General features: G+C 42.0%; 1 protein-coding gene across 1 annotated transcript in view; it reads right to left on the bottom strand.

Annotated features, from left to right (window-relative positions):
• The window catches only part of PCCA (propionyl-CoA carboxylase subunit alpha), a 334,301-nt gene that overhangs the window by 10,750 nt on the left and 296,969 nt on the right, over positions 1-26,582 (bottom strand). The window contains exon 20 of the mRNA XM_038759418.1: positions 8,862-9,002. Within this exon, the coding sequence (XP_038615346.1) occupies positions 8,862-9,002 (141 nt within the window). The remainder of the gene's footprint in view (positions 1-8,861; positions 9,003-26,582) is intronic.

The raw sequence follows: 26,582 nt of genomic DNA, 5'->3' as shown, positions 1-26,582 counted from the left end.
CTCTCAAACCCTGTAAAACAACCCCTGGGGACACCCCGGGCACAAACTCTTTATGTTTCATACCTTTCCACGTGAAGCCCGGGACGATCCTGAGCAAATCTAAGCTAGCTTCAAACCGGTTCCTCCAGGGGAATGGGCTAAAGGGAAGAAAAGGGCATCTTTTCCGTCCAGGCCCATTCCCTAGAAAGCGGCCGAGAGACGAACGGCCTCTGCTAAAATGAACACGAAAATGACTGCAGTCAAATTCGGTTTCCCTCTGACGGCCCCGTTCAACGTGGTGCCGTGCCAGCGGCCGCGGCAACACTGACGTGCAATTTCAGTTGGCCCCGGCGACGCTCCAACTTCCCGGCGCTGGAATCTAGTGGCAGTACATTCTTCTCCGGTGTTTAATCTTTCGGAAAGATGACAACTCCCCAACAAGCGCTCCCCTCCCCGGTCCTTTCAAACGGACGCCTGGTGAGTGGTGTTGGAAGTGGAACTTGAATAGTCGGCGCCCTCAAGTATTTCTGTTCTGTGCTCAGAAGGGATCTGGGGGTTCATTGTGTTCGCAGAGATGGCTCTTTAAAATTCAGAGGTACAATAAGGCAACACATCTGAGGATGTGAAGGATCTTTGCGGGTAAGTGCACTCCTCGAACACTTTTGTGAATCATCTGATAAAGACTTAATGCTTGTGACAGGATGTCTTCAATGTTGGGTTTACAAAATGGTCACAAGCCCCTCAAGTCTTTTTGATAAACCCAACTGGCACTGATGTGTTTCTCCGCTCTAATTGGTGTAAAGTTTGCAGGTCTGAATCCCGTATCTTTCATCCAGCTTGCTGCGTCCTCTCCTTTGACACGGGGTCAGGGTTCACGTTCGCATCCGATTTTCAAAGTGGCACTCGTTAGGAAGCAGCAGCAGCAGCAGTCTGCCTTGCACCAAAATGAGTTAGCTTGAAGGAAAACTCAGCCCATTTACTCAGCGCAGATTTTAGCATTTTAAGGAGGCTCGACTGTCACCCAGTATTGCTACATTCTGAAGAGTTTCAGACACCTCCAGCTGATGATTAATTGTGAGTGATGGGAAATAAAATCCAGTCAAGCCAGCTGCTTGCCATGGTCGGCAAAATTACTATAATGGATATAGGCTGCCAATTTTCCAGTTTTACTGGCAAGTCTTCCAAGTGTAATTAAGGGAAGTTATAAATGATATGGAAATCTATCAAGTCCCATTTATTTTCAGAGGACTCTCTCCCTGGAGACTTTTATCTTCAAGCTTATAGTTTGCTTTGTTGTGCTAATGATTCTGACACTTCTCCCTCCCCCTCCCTCCAAACCCCCGATGAAAGCCCCCAATATCCTCCGGCTGAAGTTTCGCCATTTCTCTCCCCAAGACTGTCGGGGACCAAAATCTTGGCAGATTGTTGGAGAACTTAGCCGGAGTGCATGTGTCCCCACCGAACAATCCTCGGGGAAGGGGCTGATCTCCCATCCATCCATTCTTTCCAAGCTGCTGACCAGGAGCAGACCCAAAGAGTGTGCCGGCAGAGAGAGAGTGTGAGTGTCGGGGTCGGGGGAGAAGAAAAAGTCCGGCCACAAAGAAGAGGAAACGCAAAACGGAGAGACTGCAAAGCTGCCTTCAATACCAGATGTTTATCGGAAGACGGTGGTACTCACTAATGTTATTTGATTTGGAATAAAGGCATGAAAATGATGGCAAAGATCTAAAATTGGAGAGGTAAAGGATGACTGCACCGTATTCCATTTCTCAATTTCATCCTTCAGAGCCACAAAATGGGGGTGATACAGTTGCTGGATGAGATTTACAGTAACAGCTGTGGTCTTCCCACACAAGGGAGGACCTTCTAATGGGCTAAGGTCTGTTTGGAACAGACGGGGAGAAACATAACAAGGTTCCCTATTAAGCCCGGGCAGTAATATTTCTGATCAAGAAGATGATTACGGGATTCAGATTTCCTTTTGGAAAGACCTGGCCCTGTTTCGTTGTTGAAAACGAAAGCTGTTTCAGGTGTGATCTGCTAACTGTGGAAAAGGTGAAGGAGGATTTAAATGCAGCACGATTTCTTTTTTTTTCTTTTCTTTTTTCTTTTTAAACTGACTCTAGCAACTGTAAAGAATGCCCAGGAAACTGTGCCAGGGGCATATGGCTTTCGACTGTGCTAAACATTCATACAAAAGACAGGTTCATCAGTCATTGGAGTATCTGGATAAAAAATCAGCTCCTGATGGATGATATTTTGAGCTTACCTGCTGCTAGTACATTACCAGAGAAACTCAGGTTTTGAAACCCACATGACGTTAGAAACTGCGAGCCCTGAAACACAACACGTGCAGGCACACACAACGTACGCCAGATCATACAAAATAATAAATAAGCTATTTAAACCCTCTGCCTAAAATTGGGCCCGCTGCAAGGATCCCTGGGTCAGTTCTACACAGGCCAATTAATGCTCAGCATCTGCTTTATAGAAGCGGGGCATGAAACACTTCCGAATGATTTCAGCAATTAAAAGAAAACTGTTTCCTGCCTGTTCAGACAGCAACTGTTTCAATGCAAGAGTGAGCACCAAATCACCGCGTGCAGCTGAAAAATTAAGCCCCCTTTTTGGGAAAGCAGGGTGAGGAGGAGGAAGGAGATTATGTTTTTCAGGGAAAAGGAGCCTTCTTTTGTTGTCCTACATTCTGTGTTTTTCTGCCAAATTAGACAGAAGGCTCTGGGGCTGGTGGGGCCTTCCACGGTCTCACCTTCTGGAGCGCTGGGGCTCCCTAAAACGACGGATCAATATCAACCCCGCTGCTTCGTCTGCAAAAGTGAAAATCCTTCCATTCCATTTTTTGTGATGTTCCATTTAGAACCCAGGAGCCCGAATGCAATGCATTTTTAAGACCCTGAGATCTGAAGAAAGGTGCCGTTTTACAGCCACAAGGAAAATAGTCATCTCGGATTTGGTTAAAAGGCCCTGCTAGATCCTGCTCTGAATAACTTCCTTCTGAGCCTGGCGGACCGGCTGATACATCTCCTCTGATATTTCCCAAAGAGGCGACATGGATTTACGCCCCAGCATATTCACGGCTAGGAGAGGACAAGACTGCCGGAGACCTGCCGGTTCTAAAACGACAACGAAGATCATCAAATTGTGAAAGAAAGGGAGTGGGCTAATTCCGGCTTCACCGCTTGTCTGCTGCGTGACCTTGGGCAAATCACTTCACTTCTCTGTGCCTCAGTTACTTCATCTGTAAAATGGGGATTAGCACTGTGAGTCCCCTGTGGGTCAAGGGACTGTGTCCAAGCGGATTTGCTCATATCCACCCCAGCACTTAGTACAGTGCCTGGCACATCAGTAAGCACTTAATACCACAATTATTAATAATAATAATAACTAGGTCTTCTCCTTCTGTTTACTACACAGCTTTTACGTGTAACCTGAATGAATTGGCCTTGCCCAAGGTGGCTCAGCATCGTCCCTCAGTCCTGCCCCAAATCAGGCCATAAAACGCATCTCTTGGGCCCACCCTCAGGCTCCATTTTCATCGAACTCTGACCCGCTGGAATCTTGCAATAGGCAAGGAGAGCGCCTCACGTTCAAATTAAGGAAGAAGCAGCCTCGCATCGCAGCCCTCTTTGTGCGTGAAATACCTCGAGTCATTAGAAAGTTATTCTGGGCTGGTGGAGTCCTTTTGTTTCCAAGCACAAAATCTGAAACGAGCGGCGAAAGCTATACAGCTCCTTCGAAGGCACCATTTGGTGTCAAGATCTTTTAGAAACCACTTTGGTGAAAGATCCCGGGCAGCAAAGCCTTTCAGCAAAACAGGGCCCTCGAACTATGTTGAGGAGACAAAAGCTGTTTTATATATTAAGGATGTGGAAACTGGTTCAAAGAGTGACACGAAAACAACAGACACACCCTAAAAAGGCCCTAAAAAAAAAGCCTTAAAAAAATGCAAACATTGCTATTCTCTAAGGCCACTGAGTAGCGTCTGTGACTTGGACAATGAAATTTCACCTGCAATCACGGTGCAAAGTTCAAAGACAGTGACCATGAATGCCACACTGAAATACAATCAAAATGAAATACTAAGGATGCAAATGAATGGGGAATGTTCTCACCAGCAGGTGTGTCTTGTTAAAAAGTACTCCTGAAAATAAATGGTTTGAAAAACGAGTTTGCACAGTTTATTGAAAATGATCAAAACCCAAATTACTCTAGCCAGATTAGTCAAGGGAATTAGAAACTAAGAATTAAAGGAAGTAGACGACTGAATTGATTCATCTGGCAGGGCAAGGTAAATATCTTCAAAACAGAGATAGAGTTGGGATCAAATTGACATTCTGAAAGCAACAAATATGTAAAATACTCTCGCAAACACCAATCACCTCCTCTCTAAATTGATGGTCGAAATACTGATGATTCTAGATCAATCCTATCACCTTCAGAAGACAAAACACAAATATTAATTCCTCAAGTCAATCTGTTGTATTTTTCATTCAAATCTGCCCTATACCAAAGTAAATGATTATTTAATGAAAAACAATGGGAACAACTTCAAAACATGTAACGGGTGTTTCCCACATAAATGTGACTGTCGATAAGAGTAGGAACACTGCCTTTGAAGGAATCATACAGGAAGGAGGAAAAAAAACACCAAAACAAGTGTCTATTTCCGTCTACCAACTTACTCCCAATATTTGGCTGTTACATTTTCCCATGTGCATTCTTCAATCTAGTACGATCTCGCGTATGCTTTAATAGTTTGAAGCAATGATCAACCCAATTATTTTTACAGGCAAAGTCCTTAAGTAAATTTCATAAGTATTAAAGGTCAGTTGTCTTACACTGATGCTTTTCCCCCATCTCACCATGATATCAATCCTTATGAATGTTCAGAGCTAACCCAGAATAGAAAATTTGCAATGATTGTAGTTAGGATGAAAAGCAACAGGTAATTCTTCCATTCTATTTTCTTTTTTTTTCCCCCTTAGAGAAAAATAATAGAATCAGGCCTCTGCTAGAAAGGCGACTTTACGGGATGTACTGTTTAATAAAATGAGCATTTACAATGCAAAATTCTAAAGTCCAAAATACAACTGGAAATGAAGGTTAACAAGGTCAACAGTGGAAATAGCCAGGTGCACAATTAACATTTTAGAAATTCACATTCACACTTTAAAGTCAACTAACATTGGGGACTTTTCTCTGCACAACAAGTCTGTAGATGGTAAATGACACACTATGTGCAAAAAGTGATCACTTCCAAGAACTTTGGTAATTTACAGATTTCGACTCTTCGGTGGAACCATTTAAAAAAAAAAAACCCACAATGACTAAGATAAAGGCACCAAAAAAAGTGTTGCAGAAAATGTTAGCTTTGATTAGCGGCAGTTTCTAGTTTATAACAGTACTGAATTTATGGGAAAAATTGTCATTTTAAAAAGAAGTCAAAAATCAGTCACTGCAAAGATAATTTTTTCATTTTCTCTTGGGTGTGGGTAAAACCCAAATTTACCATTTAATCCAAAGTCATTTTCTTGTGAATGAAAATTACATTCATTTTTTATTGTGATCATCTACGGAGACCAATCTGTTTACTAAGCAGCATCTATCTGGTTTGTTAAGGCTACCTGTTCCCAGCTGGTCTAAATAAATGCACGCATCCACAACACACAGCTTGCCAGCTACATGGAGAAAGAAATAAAAATGCAGTAAGATTTTTAGAAATGCACTCACTGCTGGATCAAATAAGTAACACCCTTGGGCCTACGTCAATGAATCGATAGTGCGCGGAAAAGTGGAAGCATTTCTTTAACCATATTTGAACTTCTTTTGTTCTACTGAAAGGCCTTTCAAACAACTTTAGTCACAGGACTTTGCCCCAACTAGACCTGTGAGTCAGGAAAGAGGGAAGGAATTACCTCTTGAGAATCACATTTGGTCTCTTCCAATAACTGTCCCTGATCAAAAACAAAGTGTTGATTTTTGCATTCAGGCTTCCCCCATTGTGCTCTGCACCTAACTGTGTTTGAGGATAATCACCAAACTGAAAGTGTGCTTCTTACACTCCAAAGAAGACTCTTCATTTTGTTTTCCCACACATACCCTGTCGCTCTGTTCTGACTTTCCCTGACCCCCACAGCCCTTTCTAAAAAGCACGCCACCAAACTAACCTGTTGCTACTGTCCATCTGAGTATAAATGGATGGAAGAGGAGAGGCATAAATTTTAAAAGAGAAATCCAGAAGACTTCCAGATTTATGTGGAGTTTGCCTGTGACTTGACTGAGTTAACTGGAGGAATAGCAAAGGAGACTTGTATGATGAAGGGAGAAAAGGAAGGAAAACAAACTGCCCGCTGTCTAAATGACGTGGAGCCTTGAACAACACTCTAGTGGTTCAATTAGCCACTTTCCTAGGATGCTTTCAAACGAGGCCCTGGAAGGTGGATTTCTAGCATTTCTGTTACTTGAGGAGGATTCAACTGAAAACCGATTATCAGGCGCTTATGTGCGGAGCACTGTTCTAAGCACTTGGGAGAGTACAATACAGGAAAATTAGGAGTCACGTTCCCTGCCCATAATGAGCTATGAGAAACGCTTAACAATCTCAGCTCTCATTCTCTCAGGCACTAGCGGTCCAGAAAATTTTTCACAAACATCAACTCAAAAGAGAACAATGTTTTATCCAAGCACAAAGGTACACAGTGTGAAAGGAATTGGAACAAAGACCAGAGTTGGCTTTAGGAGTGGAAGACGAGAACAAAAGCAAGCGTATGCTTTTACCTGACTGACCCGAGAGCTAAACCCAAACAGAATTGGGAAGTGTGGTGACTGGCAGAGAGATTATGAGGCGTTTCATTCAAAATTTCTTCCCACTTGTAAAGTCAGCTCTGATGGTGGAATTGGACGCTCTGGCCCTGAGTTCTAGCGAGAACTCTTGGAAACAGTAGCTCCATTTGATTCAAAGGCATAGTCCTTGATTAACTTCTACAAGAATGGTTCACAGATTCTAGGTTTAAACCACTATACTGGAAACCCCTATTTAAGATTCTGGGTTTGTTTTTTTTTTAATTGACTACCTGACGATTCCAAGATCAGGGATATCTCATTGTTCTCCTTTTCCGGCCATACTGTTCTCACACACCATTTAATTACTAACTAGTAAAATGGGAACTACAAGGGCTGCTTAAAACCTATTTTACTCACTCTGGAAATCAGACCACAAAAAAAGTGCTGGGGGGGGGGAAAAAAAGGAAAAAAAGAACGGCAGCCTCTCTGAGAGATCTGTAATTTCCAGCTAGCTCACAGCTCCTCTGGGAGCAGGAGTTGGTGCAGCTAGTACTGACGGGCTGCTAAAGCATGTAATCTGAACTCCACACTCCACCGCTTATTCAGCACAGATAGCTGATACTACTTCATCTTTCTCCTTCAATTTCTGACCCTCATCCTGGAACTAGAAGGATTTAAGTTAAAGACCCTTTAACAGCACAAGTATATTTTGGTAATGAAAGCCAAAACAATTAGCACTGACAGGTCAGGTTGGAAAACACAGATTATGCTTTTCAAATGCTTTTGTCACCCGATGCCCTAAGAATAAAAAGAAAATCTCTCGACATTATTTATCAATTCGTGCTCTTTCTGTATTGGGAGGGAGGTCTATGACTTGAAAGGGAGATTTCTTAGTGCCCCAGAAGAGAATCTAGCTTCCTCTTGAGTCTTCTTTGGCAATACCAGGAAATGCCAATCAAGTTGTTTTTTTCTCCCACAGACCCAATTTACATTTTTCATCACTGTTCCTAAATATTTAGGGGGTTTTTGGGTTTTTCTGTACATTAAGACTTTAGTATATGAGTAGCTGCCTAGGAGAGCAAAGCTTGCTTTCCAAATGCACAATTCTAGGGTGCTGGCTCATTTGATATATACTACTGCCCTCTCAGAAAAACTGGGGTTTCATATCTCACTATGAAAAAAAAATAGAGCATGCAAACTTCAAAGAGGGCATCTTTGAAAGACACAATTGAAACAGAAAATGTAAGTCACACAGTCACCCCAAATAATTATGTTCCTTTTCAAAATCCCTTCTCCAGTCTGCTGTGGTTACAAAAAAACACAATTTTCTCTAGTTCTCAGGTTACTGGCACTTCTTACTGTCTTCTTAGACTCACTAAAGAGGAATTTCCAAAGAGAGAATTTAAAATGCAGTGTTAGGAGGATCATTCTATCAACCACTACAGGTTTTTCACAATTTGCCTAAAATAACTAGTCTACAGAAAAGTCTACTGCAGACCATGCTCCATGTAACCAAACAGAAGAATTTAGAAATGTCACCCTAATTTTAAAATTCTCAAGTTCTTGCAATATGCACTTTTTTTGATCCTGCATAAGGCAATGAAGAAGTTTTCCCTCTGATTCTTCCCAATTAGACAGTTATTCCTCACCCCAAGAGAAGGACCTCGCCGTCCTGAGAGACTTATTTCTCAGCATGATTCTCCCTTCAATGATGTTTCAATCACACAAAGCTATCGTGATACTACATGACAATGTTTCGAAAAACACTTTGCCACAAAAGGGCAAATTTTCCCTAATGACAATTCAACAAATAAATTTAGGCCTAATCCTAGTGACAAAATGTTTCTTCCCCACCCCAAAGGTGTTTTCAATCAGGATGGGTTAAGCAAAGTGAGACACATAAGGGCCACGATTTTAATCTTAAACTATCTGAATTTAACGAACGGGGTGTTATGAAATGAAATGGTACAAGGAACCTGATGTTTACTTTCGAACATACAGGGGGATGTGGGGAGAGGGGCCCACAGAGAGAATGACATTTTGAGACTTTTGCCAGTTCACAGTCAAAAGACATTTCTTACCACATCTCCAGGCTTAACAGAAACTGCAACCATAACTCCAGGCATTGGGGATCTCAAAGTACTGCTCGTGTCCTCCGCTACCTTTTCTAACATGAACCGGTTCAGCTCAGCGGCATGCTTGGTCAAGATCTGCAATTTATACTTCACCAAAAAGAGAAAGAAAGAAAATTAAAATCTGGAAGCACTTCAAGTATTGTCAATAAAGGGGAGTTCACTACTGTTTTCACTCACTGTGCTTGATATTGGGGCATCTGTGAAATAGGTGCTACTTTATATAAATGTACATTTACAGATTTGAAGGCAGAGGACTTGAATAGTTCTTCAGAACTATTGCACAAGACCCTGCAAAAAATAGAGCTAGTCGGCAGCAGGTGATTCATAAGCCCTACCGAGCCATTCAAACTTTTGGGGGAAAATTGGCCACATTTTCCAGCCTTTTCTCTTTCCCACTGAAAAACTTTTGTCCAATTAATAGGAAACTTAGCTTTGATTTTGCCACCTGAATGTGTGTAACGGTGAAGGCTGAAAACCAGTAGATGGCAGCAAGTTTCTGTCCCAAACCACTGTCGCACCATGAAGCCAGAGAACTGCTATTCATCAATAATTTAAACAAAAGGCTTCAATCACGAGCATTCTGGCCTGAACATCACCTTTAATTCACATCTGCATTTTAGTCATACAACACCAAACCCGGAACACGTAGCTTTTGTTTTATACGTCCCGTGTTTGTTCAATTATGGGGAGCGGTGTTGGTTGCGACTGAACTTCTACTTCGACAACAATATGGAAGCCCTGGACCAGACCGCTGGAAGAAAAGGAATCGGAACTGGCCAGAAAGGTTTCTCAAAAGTGCCTTTCGGAGGGAGGTTCCAACCGCTGGCCTGGGTTGTGTCCCTTCTGCAGGGTCCAGGTTGCCCACCTGGCAAAACAGCAACGACAACAACTGCTCGGAACATAATGCCATTCAATCCACAATTTAGGGCAACCAAACAAGAATGAGATAGAGAAAAAATGCTCTTAGTGAAGTTGAAACCACCTCCCGGAGGTTTTAGGCATCATACCAAAATTATTTGTCTCGGGGAGCCTCCATATCGCAGGTATCAGCCAGCATCATTTTGTATGCAAAAAGCAGCTGTAATTTGAAGCCTCCTGTGGGCATCATGAAGTCATTTAGAGGGTAGAGCTACCAGTTACAAAAGCCAAATAAGGTTATTTATCTCTGTGTGCTATTTACCTAAAATGAACGCAGGATGTGTTTTTTTTTAAATACTCTTTTGAGGGGGCGAGATGAGGCACTCATACAGATTTGATAGCACAAATCGTGAGTAGAATGGCGACAGTATGACAGGGTGAATGATAACATCTTCTGCGTGTTTCTTTACTCTTGGGTGTGTGTTTTACAATCAAGACATATAAGTGACTGCCAGTTTCTGAGGGATATGATCCTTAAGTGAAATTACAGTGGAAATAAAAGCTTTCTCCTCCTATTAAAATTCATCTGAGTCATAAGTGGCAAGGAAAACAGCTAGCAGAGTGCATTCTGCTGTCAGTCTAATAAACATTCTGTTCAGAGGGACTATTTATCAAAGATAAATTGTACTTAAAAGTCCTTCATTAAATCTATGAGGGAGTGGGAGAGAATATAATTACACCAAATTGCAGTTTCAGTGATCTGTGGTTACTCTCTGCTTTGTATCCATAGTTTGAAAATTAAAAAAAAAATACAATTCTAGGACTCAGAGAAATAAGAAAATCAGCCTTCTGAACTAGCCCTGAAGTAGGCCATCTACTTCACCATGATTTACAAAGGTTGGATCAAGTTAACCGGAACCTAATGTACAGCTAAATATTCATTCATTCAATCGTATTTATTGAGCACTTACTGTGTGCAGAGCACTGTACTAAGCTCTTGGAAAGTACAATTCAGCAATAGAGACAACCCCTGCCCACACAGAGCTTACAGTCTAGAAGGGAGAAAGACATCAAAACAAGTAAACAGGCATCAATATAAATAAATAGAATTATAGATATGTACACATCAAAACAAGTAAATATCTGGGGGCTGCCTTCAAACTAGACATCCAAATCAGAAAGCGCATGAATTTAAAGAAGAAAATAAACAAACAAAAAAAGGTAATTTAGCCCATTTCAGTATAGTGGACACTCAGTACCTAAAAGTAAAGTTTCTTCTCCATTACACTCTCCAACATATGCAGATATAAACTGCTCTACTTGCACTGAAGCCCTACTTCTCCCCATTAATGATAAAATCCTGAGCCATCCCTCAACTATTTTTATAATTTTCATATCTGTTTGATTCCCCTCTCTCTGTAGGGCTCCTGCTTTGCTTGGAATGAGATGCAAAGGAATCAGAAAATGAAACGCCTTCAAATGCAGGTCTTTGTTACTGATGAGATGTTCCTTTTCCTTTTGTATTTGTTTATTGTTCTTAAATCTGTTTGGTGGATAAGCAAGTTATTGTAATCACGAGAAAAAATAACAACAGTAAACTCCTCCCGGAAAGGCCTTGTTTGGCACCCTTGGCTCAAAAATAACCTTTCTGAATATAAAAAGAGGAGGCAGAGAGAAGGCTCTCCTTTTAAGATTACCTTTGATGTCAGGCTACTGTTGTCTGGACCCCACCAGAATACCCACGAAAACATCCCTTTTTGAAACAATTTCTTGGCAAACCAAACCCCCATTCCCGAGGGGGCCTGCCAAGACTGGGCTGTAAATTCAGATGAAGCATATGGGCCTATCGCCATGAGATGCTTGGTGAGAACTGCAGACAGAGGCCATCAGAAGGCGAATCCACTTAAATCATATCTTTGGCTGCCTCAAAACCCAGTCACTTTAGCATGTACGTTGGGATTTCAAGATTCGTGATCAAACCAGCTGCCTATTTGTTTTTCTTAATTATAAAAAGCTGGAGCGCACGGCCGCGCAGCTCGGAAATCTCGCGGAGACAGGCGGGGAGTGTGGGGTACCACTACGGCTTTTCGACGGGCATGTTTATTTAATGGAATATTTTGCTGGAAGACTGTGGTTTATGACGTGGAGAAAAACACATAAAAATCGGAATGGGATGTTTTCAGGTGGGGCAGAGAGAAAAGAGCTGCATACTAGAGATGGCCATAAGGTTTACATTGGCCTAAACTTGAGAAACATCTGCTTAAGTCTTAAGTGGCTTGTTAGTCGAGTTTAGTAGTCATGGAGTCTGCCGTGGATCAGCTGGGATCTCATCAGTAGATGTCATCGGGTACCACTCTGCTCAGCAGGGGTTCAGGAGGCAAGTCTCCCAGCCAAAGTTAATAAAAAAGTACCGAATGGAGCCTACACAGTTTACTCCACAGCACCAAACAGGTATTACTTTTTGACAGAACTGTCATAGTCCCGAATCAAAGGGCCAAAAATATGGAAAGAATGGGATGTTGGTTAATGGCCTGATTGAGGGTGAAGAGATGCTGCCCTCTTAGCAAATGAATTTTCGGTGGTGTCTAATGCAAAGCTAAAGCCAGACCAGGAATATGAAAAGGAGATCATTAGATTAAAAAACTAAACAACAAAAAAAACTAGTACATAGTTCCCTTTTAACAGAGTCCATTGTTGGTTCAGTTCAACAAATGGTAAAGAGTAAAACATGAAAAAAACCCGGTAACTAATTGTGGGCTGGTCTCAGACACACATCTTAACCATTGTTACCACACTGTTCAAAAAAAAAAAAAAAAACAGCCCCCAAAACCAGAAGCTCTGTAGACTGTACAGGATATCCTACTATGAAAAACAGGACAGCTATAAGAACCATCACAAAATAGCATCCTGCTTGTTCTTGCACTCGTTTGACATTTGATCCTTCTTATGTACTTTAAATCCATGTCCTTACTTGTAAGCCCTCCAGCTCCACCGGGGATTTTACAGAACAATTCGATATAGCAATATACACGTGTGATTCATGAGCTGCTTGGATGGCTGACTAAATGTGGATTTGCAGTGTGCTTTAACGGTATTTCCAGCCATTCTTCAAAATCTCTCATGTCATTCTTTTGGGAGGGATACGTGCTCTAGCTTCCAAAGAAACAACCGTTCCTTTCGCAGCTTAAATCTGAACTGATTTAAATGTCAGTTTCTCCATGAAAACCTTAGAGGAGCCACGTTTTAGCCCCTAATATTCCCAATATGTTTTGGGTTACCTCAGTGATGTCAACAGTCGGACACCTCAATGCCAGAGACAGCAGTTATTCGGTCTACGATTGAGCCAAAAATAAACAACGCTGTCCCTGCTGAACGATTAGCACGAATTCTTTTTCATTAATCCTCTTTATACTGTGACGTAAGGACCGAATGCCTTTAATGAGGTCACTAAATATTCATGTTATGTGAAATGAGGATTCAGCGCTAATATTTCTTTCCTGGCAAAGATTTCTTCTATGAGACTTTAAGCCCCGGAGACAGCAGCAGTCTTGAACGGAGAGCAGCTATGGATGGATTCAAACACATCTACATTCCTAAAGAGGAGCAGGGAAAATACCAGAAAATGCCCCAGTGAAAAAGGACCAGGCCCCCAAAATGACGACCCTATATTCACAACATAAAGATAAACTGCGTGCCTCCAGGAGAGAAAACCACCAGATATAGTAAAAACTCAATTCACTGTGTGATACATAATTAACCTGCAAAAACCAACCAACCAAACACATACCGAGGGTTAAAGCCATGCAAAATACATTCCTCTTTAAGTTAAGGCTTAACAAGAGGGTTTTTTGGGGGGGAGGGGAGGGGGGGTTCTTTAAAAACATACAGAATTAAAGCCTGTAGATGTCCTTCTCTTGGAGCTATACCCAGACGAACAAGGTGAAATGAACAGATAGCAGTTAGAGAGCTGCGTGAGCCGAAGAGCTTTGTACATCTGCAGTCACTGGAGCAGGCTGTTAGCATAATGCTTTGACAACTCCATCAGCGCAGTCTCAAGGTAGCTGTCAATCAGGATGCATCATTTACTCCAACAGCACTCCGAGGACTTTCTCCTACAAGCCACATGACAACGTATCTACAGCTCTATTTATATCAGCGCCCGGTTGTGTTTACAATGCCGTCGTAATTAGAAAAGATGCAACAGGCAGCAATATTATTCAGATTTCCATTTTGCCGGATTGCCACGTAAAGTGCGATCTTGCTTTCCAGAGTCATGCTACATGACAAAAGCGCTATTTTTCTTCGGCCTCTCTGTTCAGACAGCACTTCATTTGCAGCTATCTATAATTAGATTAATGGTGTAGTGCAGTACAAAGCAGGCCCACTTCACATCAGATAGCATATGAATTAGGACAAACACTTATTTCAATTCCAAGCAGAGAAAGCAATGACTGGGGTATTTAGCATACCCTTTATGGTGGAATGAGATGTTAATTGTGTACCATTACCTCTAAACTGCTTGCTTGTTGTATAAATCACTGTGCTAATTGATGCAGAGATAGAAATGTAGCCACAGGCAAGAAAGCAATGGAATGAGAGCTGAAAATGGTGGATAAAGGATTATCGAGTAAAACCATATGGAGATGAGGTTCCTTTGAAACCTTTGCTTTCTGCCCAACAGCAGTATTTACTAAAGGGTAGAAAAATCTTGGACAAGGCTAAAGAAAAAACACTGTTTTACACCGTCACTTAAGAGCAGAATCTTCCAGAAAGTGCTCAAGTCCATCAGAATCTAAATGAGTCCAAGGAGGTAATCTCACCAGCGAAGAGAGATTTTGAAAAAACAAAAAAACAAAACCTAGGAGAGTGTGGTTTTCGGTGTGACAAGAACACGCTGTCAAGGCTCCTGGTCGGCGATTTAATAACTAGCCTTTGCAAACTACCTGAGGCAGATGTTTTGTTGACCCATCCAGATGACAGAAATCCATTATTTCCCAAGATTTTTAAATAATAAAGTTCACGCCATCTGGAATCTGCTCTCTCCCTAATTGGGGATGAACGCGGACGTGGGTGGCTGTTACTGGAGGAACCCTTTTTCATTTTCGTTTCCAGAAACAACACCGCAACTTTCTGGTCTATTAGGGTCTCACTTGGGAGAAAGACTGATAGGAACAGGGAATTCTTTTAATTTAGGGCATCGGTACAGTCTTCTTAAATGATGTCACTAAAAATATGATTGCTGTTTAAAATCTACACATTTCACTACACAGCCTTTTTTTCTTTGATACCTTTTAGCATTCGGGTTATATTAGTGCGTGTTAATTATACATTTTCATTAACAAGAAGTAGTAGAAAAGTTTTGGTGACGGAGAATAAAACCTTTCACTTTCAAAACATACCCAAGATAAAAATTAAAAGTACCTTGGCATCCTTAACAAAAAACTGTGAAATAATGCTGTGACCAATCATTTATTTCAAACACAAAACATACACACTCCATTCGGCGAAGTTTGTTCATAGCAAAGTGACACTGGCTCACAAATTCTGCAATTTTAAATGCTTATTAATTAGCGAAGGTTTAACAGACATTTCCTGGCTGACCAACGAAAGGCTCCGTGAGTTCCTTAAAAGCTCTTCCAATAGAAAATAATATTTAATATGCCCCTTTCCATTCATTTGATTTCATCTGCCAAAAAACCCAACAAAACCTGAGTTCAGCTGCATCTTGTTCCGCGTATAAATATTAGGTAAGCGGCAGATACGGGAGAGCCCAGAGAAACTGAAATGATTCATTTCAAATCTGAGCTAATAATACAGAGTTAATTTTCCCAATCAACCCAGGAAAAGAAGGCCAGGATCCAAAGGTTCTCACTCCCCGTATTTAGTTAACAGTTTCCCCCACCCTCTGAAGGAGCCTGTACGGAGAGACCCACCAGATAAGGTATCTTAGCAGGAAAGGTCATCAGTTGGGCTTTTGGTCAAGACACCAAGAAATCCTGGGGACAAGCCTCTTTTCATCGATGCAGTTTACACTATAAAGGAACACACTGGTGTATTGAGGCAACCAAAGGGACTTATGAAATGGAAACAAATGGCAGCAGAGTAAACAGTGTTGACTACTTTGAAGTAACACCTCCCAAGTGTGCAGCTAGCTGACATAAATGGAAATGCATTGAGGGAAGGAGCTGTGAGCTGTGTAACAGCCCCTGCTCCTAATCATTAATCACTTTTTTTTAGCCCATTTAAACGAGCCCATTACAGCCTGCAGCCAAACGCCAACACTCCCATCACTTGCGTGTCAGAATCGCTGGTGTTAACAGGAGAAAATATATGGTTACCACTGTTGTGGCCCAGTTCCCCGCATTTACTCCCTCTAATTGAAAGAGGCAGTTAAACACAAGGTAAATCATTCAGTTAGCTGAGCTGTTTAATAACATATAATTGATCATGTCAATATGCTAGCATGACATAATGCATCACTTTCAACACTTGTCTGCTTACATTTAGGAGTCGATCTGTACCCAACCCCTTGAAGGCTACTGGTATATTCCTTCCATAACTTAAATCCCAAGGAGGTACGTTTTGCCAAGCAACCTGTTGGAGAAGAGTTCACTACGGTACAGTCTGATTCCTGACATAATGGCTTCTCTAGGAAAAAGGAATGCCCCAAGGCAATTTGCCACTGCCCAATCCAAAGGCCTCTAATTACAATTCAGGCAGCATATTTCTACATCTTACTATCTACACTTCCTGCGGAGAAAAGATGCGTTTCTAAAACCAGCTACTTTAAAGAGAGGGTGAAATCAATAGCTTTGAACTGCTGAGCCTGCATTTTGGGGGGGTACTGAAGGGTTGGTGGGGGGGAGTATTTTGGACTTGCAGATCAAGGACAGAGAGACTAAATCTGTCCAGAGACTGCTTTTCTTAATTGAGTTTCTTGAATTGTCTTTATGCATATTCTAGAACTATTTCAGACAGCTCAATTTCATGTGGTTGTTTTTTTCTTCAGTTTCCCCACCACAATCATACCAGAATTTCTCATATTTTAAGATTTAAAAATTCCGTGCTCCATAATAGAATATTCTGTTTACTATAGATAAAGGTTTTGTATTCCTTTCTGATTGAAGCACCAATCCCAGGAGCTAGCGTCTAAATCAATCAGTCGTATTTGGGCGCTTACCGTGCTCAGGGTAAGGTCCTGAAAATCCAAATAAAATACCACACAGGAAGTTAGCCTCCCTCCTCCTGGCCTTATAATGATTAAGTAGCTGAAGTTAATGGCAATGGCAGCATTGAGAGTGGGGCCTAACTGTGTTTCTAAAGGAGAAAGTTTGACTAATTGTGGTAACTTCTTTTAGAGTTCAGTGGGTTGGGGGTGGGGATAGATTGTGCAGGTGTACAGATAATGAAGGAAGGCTGGACCTCTGCAGTTCACAGGTGACCGCAAGCTAACACACAGGTACATATGCCACAAAAGTAATTCGCTGGAATAAACAGGACTGTCACAGCCTCAAAAGCACGCCCATTTATAATTAAGTGTATACAGCTCACAAAAGAGAACCTGTGCATTTCTTTTTGACCAGAGTCCATGTGACACATTATGACTGTAATAAGTTTTTTTTTCCTAAAGGAAAGAAAAGGAAAGGAAAATATTTTAGATCTTTGAAAGCCTCCAACTAAATCACCCAACAATACCGACATCTGTTAACAGAGCAGCCCATTTCCTATTCTCCACCCTGAATGGTTTTTTATGTAATTACAAGTTTATAAGCTATTTAGCAAACCTGCAAGAAGGTACATGTCTAAGGCACTATATAATTTGGGGTACAATGGAGTGCTCTCTTGACAAATCTATAATGAAGACGGCATCGGTTTACAGAAAAGTATGGGAAATGTTAAAAAAAAATCACAAATCATGATAATAACCACCTAAGTAAATATACATTTTGCTTTGACCTCCCCCTCATCTTCCTCTTCTTCACTTGCTCCTTTATAACAACGTAATATGTACTGTACCAGTTAGAGAATATATGAATTTAGAAGAATGGTTAGCTTCATTAAAGCATTCTACCTCTCTTTACATAATATGTACTGTACCAGTTAGAGAATATATGAATTTAGAAGAATTGTTAGCTTCATTAAAGCACTCTACCGCTCTTTACATAATAATACTTGGTTTCAGTGGAACTGGCTAGAAAATAAACAGAATTGGGAGTCTGCCACATTGGAATGCCACATTTTGCTGACCAAATATGCTTAGACTGTGGGCCCCATATGGGACAGGGACTGTGTCCAACCTGATTACCTTGTATCTACCCCAGCTTAGTGCTTGGCACAAAGTAAGCAAGTACCATAAAAATGTTCTTGCCTTCCCTTAGCTCTTATAAGATTCATCCTTGAGGATATATTACAAAAATAGAGTATGTCCTTAAAACCTCAACAATCTAGCTACCTTACTGCCACCTGGGGCTCAACAACAATTCCTGGATGAATTTATGAAAATGATGGACAGATAAAGTCAGTAACAATGTGGGGAACTGGGAAAAGGAAGAAGCAATATGGTCTGGTGGAAAACGCACGGTCCTGGGAGTCAGAGGACCTGGGTTCTAATTCTGGCTCTGCCACTCGTCTGCTGTGTGACCGTGACAAGTTACGTAGCCTCTCCTTCCTACTTAGACTGTGACCTCCATGTGGAACCTGATTATCTTGTATCTACCCCAGTGCTTACTACAGTGCTTGGCACATATTATTCATTCATTCATTCTTTCAATCGTATTTACTGAGCGCTTACTGTGTGCAGAGCACTGTACTAAGCGCTTGGGAAGTACAATCAATCAATCGATCGTATTTATTGAGTGCTTACTGCGTGCAGAGTACTGTATTAAGCGCTTGGGAAGTACAAGTTGGCAACATACAGAGACGGTCCCTACCCAACAGCGGGCTCACAGTCTAGAAGTGGGGAGACAGACAAGAAAACAAAACATACTAACAAAATAAAATAAATAGAATAAATATGTACAAGTAAAATAGAGTAATAAATACGTACAAACATATATACCTGTATTAAGCGCTCAATGAATACCACAGTTATTAAAAGAAAAACTCCGCCGATATAATCTGAGAAACGATGTCTCACTTTGGTGCTGTGGTATTTAAGAGCCGTAATTTCACTCACTTTGTTAGCAATCATGACTTTCGGACTGGAATACGTATTTATTCTATCTATTTATTTTATTTTGTTAATATGTTTTGTTTTGTTGTCTGTCTCCCCCTTCTAGACTGTGAGCCCGCTGTTGGGTAGGGACCGTCTCTATACGTTGCCAATTTGCACTTCCCAAGCACTTAGTACAGTGCCCTGCACACAGTAAGCGCTCAATAAATACGATTGAATGAATGAATGAATGAACTAGAGAAAGAGCACTCCTTTGGAGCAGGCCAGCCCTACTGTGACCTGTGAACCCAGCAGGTAGGAAACCCCTATACCTTGATGGTACCCCTTAATTTTTCTTTTTTAAGACTTGCAATGCTGACACATTCAGCATTAGGAGAAGGAGCATGGCTCAGTGGAAAAAGCACCGGCTTCAGAGTCAGAGGTCATGGGTTCAAATCCGGCTCCGCCAATTGTCAGCTGTGTGACTTTGGGCAAGTCACTTAACTTCTCTAGGCCTCAGTGACCTCATCTGTAAAATGGGGATTAAGACTGTGAGCCCCCTGTGGGACAACCTGATCATCTTGTAACCTCCCCAGCGCTTAGAACAGTGCTTTGCACATAGTAAGCGCTTAATAAATGCCATCATCATCATTGTCATTCAGCCTATGATCCACCCTGACCCAAATAGCTTTCTCTGCCACCCACAAGTTTAACCATTTCTTGCTTTTTTATATTTAAGCAGTTCATTTTTACCCTGAAGTTAACTAGACGGTTAACTCCAGGAAGGGTGTGATCATACGGCTTGCTTCCAATGTACTCTCCCGAGAGAAGCAGCATGATGTAGTGGATAGAGCACGGGCTTGGGAATCAGAAGGTCACGGGTTCTAATCCCAGCTCCACCACTTGTCTGCTGTGCGATTTTAGGCAAGTCACTGAACTTCTCTGTGTCTCAGTTACCTCATCTGTAAAACTGGGATTGAGACTGTGAACCCACATGGAACAGGGATTGCATCCAACTTGATTTGCTTGTATTCACCACAGCGCTTAGTACAGTGTCTGACACAGTTAAATGCTTAACAAATACCATCATTATTATTAATAATTATAAGAGTGCAGTGCTTCACACTCAAATACAATTGATGATGATAACCCTGTTTATATTGCTCAGTTCTTCAGGCATCAGAAAGCATAAGAAGTACAATCCCTACTCCAGCAAACACACCATCAGTAATGCCAAATATCAACAACACTCAAAATCTACTCCTCTAGATGCCAGTGAATTGAATAATTACTCCTAATAAATTACTCAATAATTACTTATTGAATAAGTGTGACCCTTCAACCTCTACCACTCAACTTTATTCCCCTTTAGGTTACTAGGGGAGGGCATTAGATTCTGCAGCTTTGGATGTGAAATAGCTGTTTCTGGTATGCTGACAAGAGGGGATGAGGATGCTTATGTGATTTTAAAAGCATTTTATAAATTAAAAGTAGCCATTCACTATACTGGGTCCTGTACGCTAATGTGAGAAAATGGTCACTATGCCCAAATGTGGGTGAGAAAGAAAATTCACAGCCAATGCATTTCAGAGAAGTAGGCTGATTATTCCGAATGGCTTGAAAATCCACAAACTGCTAATTAGCAATGACACTACTTCTAACAAATTGGGTAGCAGGATTACAGGGGCGGTCCTGAAATTTACAAATGAGTTTAACCCTTTTATTGTATGAACATAAACTGGGGGTGAAATGATCCAAATTCCACCACAGGAAATTAATCATGTGGGCCAGCTATGCAGACTAGAAGGATCCTATGAGAAATTGGGCCGGGCCTCAAACAAATCAAGCTGAAATAAAGTCAAAATTTTCCCAAGTCCTGTTTTCTACCCTGAGCAAGGGGAAAATAGGCTGTTAAATACCTTGGAGACTTCTCTCCCCGAAGAAGGATGCGAGAAAAAAAAATCACTAAGGATGTGGTCAGGGATAACATAGAATTGTTGCTCACCAAAGCGCACACTCAGAGGGGCTGGCTGCCTCTCAAAGCTTGAGGGTGGTAGGTTTAACACTGTCAAACCAACAGGGAAAGCATATAGAATTTATTCCCACAGTAAGCTGTACAGCCAAAATTATCAGCAGGTTCCAAAAGGTTTTGATATATTTATGGATGAGATGTTCAGAATGGATTACTGGGGAGAAAGTTAAGGTTGTTTAGAGGGTCCATCTCTGAACTTCAGGATCATTGCCTGAGACAATCTTCACAATTCCTCCAGACATCTGTTTGCCACTGTCAGAGAGGCAGGACAGACTCCGTAATGACCACGATCAATCAATCAATCAATCAATCGTATTTATTGAGTGCTTACTATGTGCAGAGCACTGTACTAAGCGCTTGGGAAGTACAAATTGGCAACACATAGAGACAGTCCCTACCCAACAGTGGGCTCACAGTCTAAAAGGGGGAGACAGAGAACAGAACCAAACATACCAACAAAATAAAATAGGATAGAAATGTACAAGTAAAATAAATAAATAAATAAATAAATAGAGTAATAAATATGTACAACCACATATACATATATACAGGTGCTATGGGGAAGGGAAGGAGGTAAGACGGGGGGATGGAGAGGGGGACGAGGGGGAGAGGAAGGAAGGGGCTCAGTCTGGGAAGGCCTCCTGGAGGAGGAGGACTGATCAGGGACTGAGTATCTTCACTTCAAGGGTGAGGCTGGCCTTCTTGGGGGTGGTAAGGGCTTTTCAACTAGCGTCCACTCTTTAATCAATCAATCAACCAATCGTATTTATTGAGCGCTTACTGTGTGCAGAGCGCTGTACTAAGCGCTTGGGAAGTACAAGTTGGCAACATATAGAGACGGTCCCTACCCAACAGTGGGCTCATAGTCTAGAAGGGGGAGACAGAGAACAAAACCAAAACATACTAACAAAATAAAATAAATAGACTACATATGTACAAGTAAAATAAATAGAGTAATAAATATGTACAAACATATATACATATGTTTGTTAATGGAGTCTCCCCAGCTTCAGTGCCCTGCAATTTATGCAGGTCCTTCCTGCTAGGGGAAGAACCAAGAGCCCTTTTCGTTCATTCATTCATTCAATCGTATTTATTGAGCGCTTACTGTGTGCACAGCCCTTGCACTTATACTGTGAGTTGTTGGGTAGGGACCGTCTCTATATGTTGCCGACTTGTATCAATCAATCAATCAATCGTATTTATTGAGCGCTTACTGTGTGCAGAGCACTGTACTAAGCGCTTGGGAAGTACAAGTTGGCAACATATAGAGACAGTCCCTACCCAACAGTGGGCTCACAGTCTAAAAGGGGGAGACAGAGAACAAAACCAAACATACTAACAAAATAAAATAAATAGAATAGATATGTACAAGTAAAATAAATAAATATATAAACAGAGTAATAAATATGTATAAACATATATACATATATACAGGTGCTGTGGGGAAGGGAAGGGGGTAAGATGGGGGGATGGAGAGGGAGATGAGGGGGAGAGGAAGGAAGGAGCTCAGTCTGGGAAGGCCTCCTGGAGGAGGTGAGCTCTCAGTAGGGTCTTGAAGGGAGGAAGAGAGCTAGCTTGGCGGATGGGCAGAGGGAGGCCATTCCAGGCCTGGGGGATGACATGGGCCAGGGATCGACGGCGGGACAGGCAAGAACGAGGCACGGTGAGGAGATTAGCGGCAGCACTTGTACTTCCCAAGTGCTTAGTACAGTGCTCTGCACACAGTAAGCGCTCAATAAATACGACTGAATGAATGAATAAATGAATGAACCTACACCCTTTATTAACCCCTCAGCCCCACAGCACTTAAAGACCTATCTCCCATTTATTTATTTATATTTATTTCTATCTCCCCCTCTCAACTATAAGCTCATTTTTTATGGTGTTTGTTAAGCGCTTACTATGTGTCAAACACTGTTCTAAGCTCTGGAATAATACAGGTTAATCAAGTCACCCACCTTCTCTGTCCTGCATGGGGCTCACAGTCTAAATAGGAGGGAGAACAGGTATTGAATCAGAGAAGCAGCATGGCTCAGTGGAAAGAGCCCGGGCTTGGGAGTCAGAGGTCATGGGTTCTAATTCCGGCTCCGCCATTTGACAGCTGTGTGACTTTGGGCAAGTCACCTCACTTCTCTGTGCCTCAGTTACTTCGTCTGTAAAATGAGGATTAAGACTGTGAGCCCCATGTGGGACAACCTCATCACCTTGTATCCCCCCCAGTACTTAGAACAGTGCTTGGCACTTAGTAAGCGCTTAACAAATACCACCATTAATTAATCCCTTTTGACATTTGAGAAAACCGAGGCACAGAGCGGTCAAGTGACTTACCCAAGGACACACAGCAGGATTAGAACCCAGGTTCTCTGACTCCGAGGCCTGTACAGTTTCCACTAGGCCATGCTGCTTCTCACTGTGGGCAAGGAACGTTTCTACCAACTCTGTAATATTGTACGCTCCCAAGCACTTAATACAGCGCTTTGCAAACAGTAAGCACAGAATAAATATGATTGACTGATTGATGGGGGGGAAATAGAGGCCTGGTGGGCTCCCCATATACTTGGTTAGGTGTTAGACTCCAGTCTGCTTCAGCCCAAGAAACTGTGGCCATCTTCTTGAATATTTCCTGGAGGGCAACAGAGCAGACCAAATACAACTGCTTCCTCACTGGGCAGTGAGTGGCAACTGGAAGAGAGAGAACTGATCTCCACAGAGACCTTGGGGATCATGAAGACTGTCCAGATCCTCTACACTGTAAACTCATCTCTAATAATAATAATAATGGCATTTATTAAGCACTTACTACATGCAAAGCACTGTTCTAAGCGCTGGGGAGGTTACAAGGAGATCAGGTTGTCCCACAGGGGGCTCACAGTCTTAATCCCCATTTTACAGATGAGGGAACCGAGGCACAGAGAAGTTAAGTGACTTGCCCAAAGCCACACAGCTGACAATTGGCAGAGCCAGGATTCGAACCCCTGACCCCTGACTCCAAAGCCCGTGCTCTTTCCACTGAGCCACGTCTCTAGACTGTAAGTTCATTGTGGGCAGAGTACAGTGCTCTGCACAGAGTAAGAATTCAATAAATATGATTGATGAAGGAGTAAGGAGGAGCGAAAAGGAGCAAGAAATGTCTAGGCTTCTCTAGCAAGCAGCTATCAATCTATCGTATTTATTGAGCACTGTACTAAGCACTTGGGAGAGTACAATATAACAGAGCTGGTAGACCTGTTCCCTGCCCACAGCAGGTTTGATGCTTTTCAACCCCAAATCCTCAGGCAATCACAGAGGAATCCAACCACCCATCACAGGAGATACCCAAGGCTGGAGACCAAACGCATTCCCTTAAGTCTCAAAATACGCAGAACAATTTTAAAGTGCCTACATATTGCCAAGGGAAAACCCACAGTGCCAGGCAGGGAAGGAATCTGCTGGGGAATTTTGCAGTTGCCGCTGCAGTGAAAATTCAGGCAGAGCCTGAAGCAGTGTGGCCTAATGAAAAGAGCACAGACTTGGGAGTCAGAGGACGGTGCTTGACACATAGCAAGCGTTTAACAACGACCGCAATTACTATCATTATTACCTCCCCGTGGATCTGATTTTTGGTGAAATAGATAAATTATTCATTTAGAGAAATGTTTTCTTTTGTGATCATTTGGAGTGGTTATCATTATCGTCGTTGTTTACGTTAAAAGCATTGCATAACCTCCAGCGCTTTGTACTTTATTTAAGCTGCAGTGTCATTAGAAGTAGCATTTCTGGGATCACAGAGACTACTGCCCTCTCAATGGTCACAGAAATGAAGGAAAGGTTTCGCAAAGACTCTAAGTTGTTTTGAGGGCTGCTTGAAAGCTTGCTTAAGGTTGTTATTAACTTCCTGCTTTCTAAAACATGCCTAGCGAATAGGAAGAAGACTACTTAATGTTAAATACAAACACCAGAAGTGACTTTGCAATGTGCAGCATATGGCATGATGCTTAAAGCACTGCCAAGTGAAAATGATAGGATAATTGGGGAACTGGTACTTAATCATAATGTCTACTGCCCAAAGCAGGAACCAGGGACACCATCGAGGGAGGAGGGGAGGAGAAAAGGGGGATAGGACATGGATGCTACCAGCTCAGCTCTCCACTTATCTTTTTATTTCTTCCACTCCCTCCCACTTTCAGTTGTCAGGCCCACACCAGATTTTTTTTTACTGTACTTGCTAAATTCTTACTATGTGCCACGCACTGTACTAAGCGCTGGGGTAGATATGAGGTAATCAGGTTGGACTCAGACCCTGACCCACATGGGACTCAGAATCTAAGCAAGAGTTTTAATCCCTGTATTACACGAAGAAATGGAGGTACAAAGTGACATTTCCAAGGTCGCACAGCACACAAGTGGTGGAGCCAGGATTAAGGACCCAGGTCCTCTGACGCCTAGGCCCATGTTCTTTCCTCTACGCCACACTGCTTTGGATTTTGTATCAGGCCAGCACAAGGAAAAAGAGTTCCCTTGGGTTGGTTATTCAGAATCTTTCCCCACCCCCTCATTTCCACCACCACTACCATCATTGTGCTGAGCAGCAAGAGAAATGAAACAAAATCCGGATATGGTGGTGGTGGTGGTGGTGGTGATGGTGGCGATAGTATAAGTAAATTAGGTTTATACTGGTGGGCCTGTTTCCTCTCCTCAGGATAACCACTGTCCAGCAAGGACAGAGTCATCCAATTCAGTATGTCCTGTTACCTTTAATTCTTACACTTTCCTTTGGTAGTTTACATATTTTGGACCGCAGATCTCAAAAGCACAGAGAGTGGGGGAAAACGCAAAAATAAAACACTTCAAAAACCACCTTCTCGCTAAGTAAATGGACCGTTTCTAAGTCACTTTCCCTTGACCTTCAGGGAAAATTTCTGAAACGGAACTTCCAATTGACCCTTCCCCTAGCCCATGATATCATATTATTAATTACTCATCGCTGCGAGCACTACTTACAGTTCTTGGTATACTTTAACATTACACAGAAAACTGGTGTCTGCTTCATTTTTATTTCAAACTTTGGGGGAAAGGGAAGCACCATCAATATTTACATTTGGAGGACATTTAAAATAAAAGAGTTCCAAATGTAAATTAGTTTGCATAAATGGAGAGTTTTCAATCCCAGCCCTCCTGCTGAGTCAGACACTAAACTGCAGCACCTTCTGCCAAGCATTTCACATTAAATGAAGGCGCTTTCTCGAGGGCTAAAAAAAGTTATTAAGAGTCGGAGCTTTGGCCATTATTTCACAATTGAGTTAACCTCTATCCCAAGGGCAACATTTTGCAGCTGTTTGCAATGAGTCAGTACTTTTTTTTAATTGCACTTTGAATTTTTGTATGTGACTCAAAGAGGTACGGGTACGATTGGTCTGCATATTCGGCTGCCTGCCTCTGCAAAACGCAATCCAAGATTTGGGGAGACACGTGGAAATGACAGGCATGTGACGGTCATGCTTGTTGTGGACAGGGAATGTTGCACTGCACTCTCTCAAGAGTTAAGTACAGTACTCTGTCCACAGTAAAGCACTCAATAAATACCATTGATAATGATAATAATTGTGGAATTTGTTAAGTGCTCATTGTGTGTCGAGCACAATAT

This window comes from Tachyglossus aculeatus, chromosome 17 (assembly GCF_015852505.1).
Source record: "Tachyglossus aculeatus isolate mTacAcu1 chromosome 17, mTacAcu1.pri, whole genome shotgun sequence".
In the NCBI taxonomy this organism is placed as follows: domain Eukaryota; kingdom Metazoa; phylum Chordata; class Mammalia; order Monotremata; family Tachyglossidae; genus Tachyglossus; species Tachyglossus aculeatus.
The sequence above is the reverse complement of the archived record's forward strand: the minus strand, read 5'-3'. Positions and strand labels throughout refer to the sequence as shown.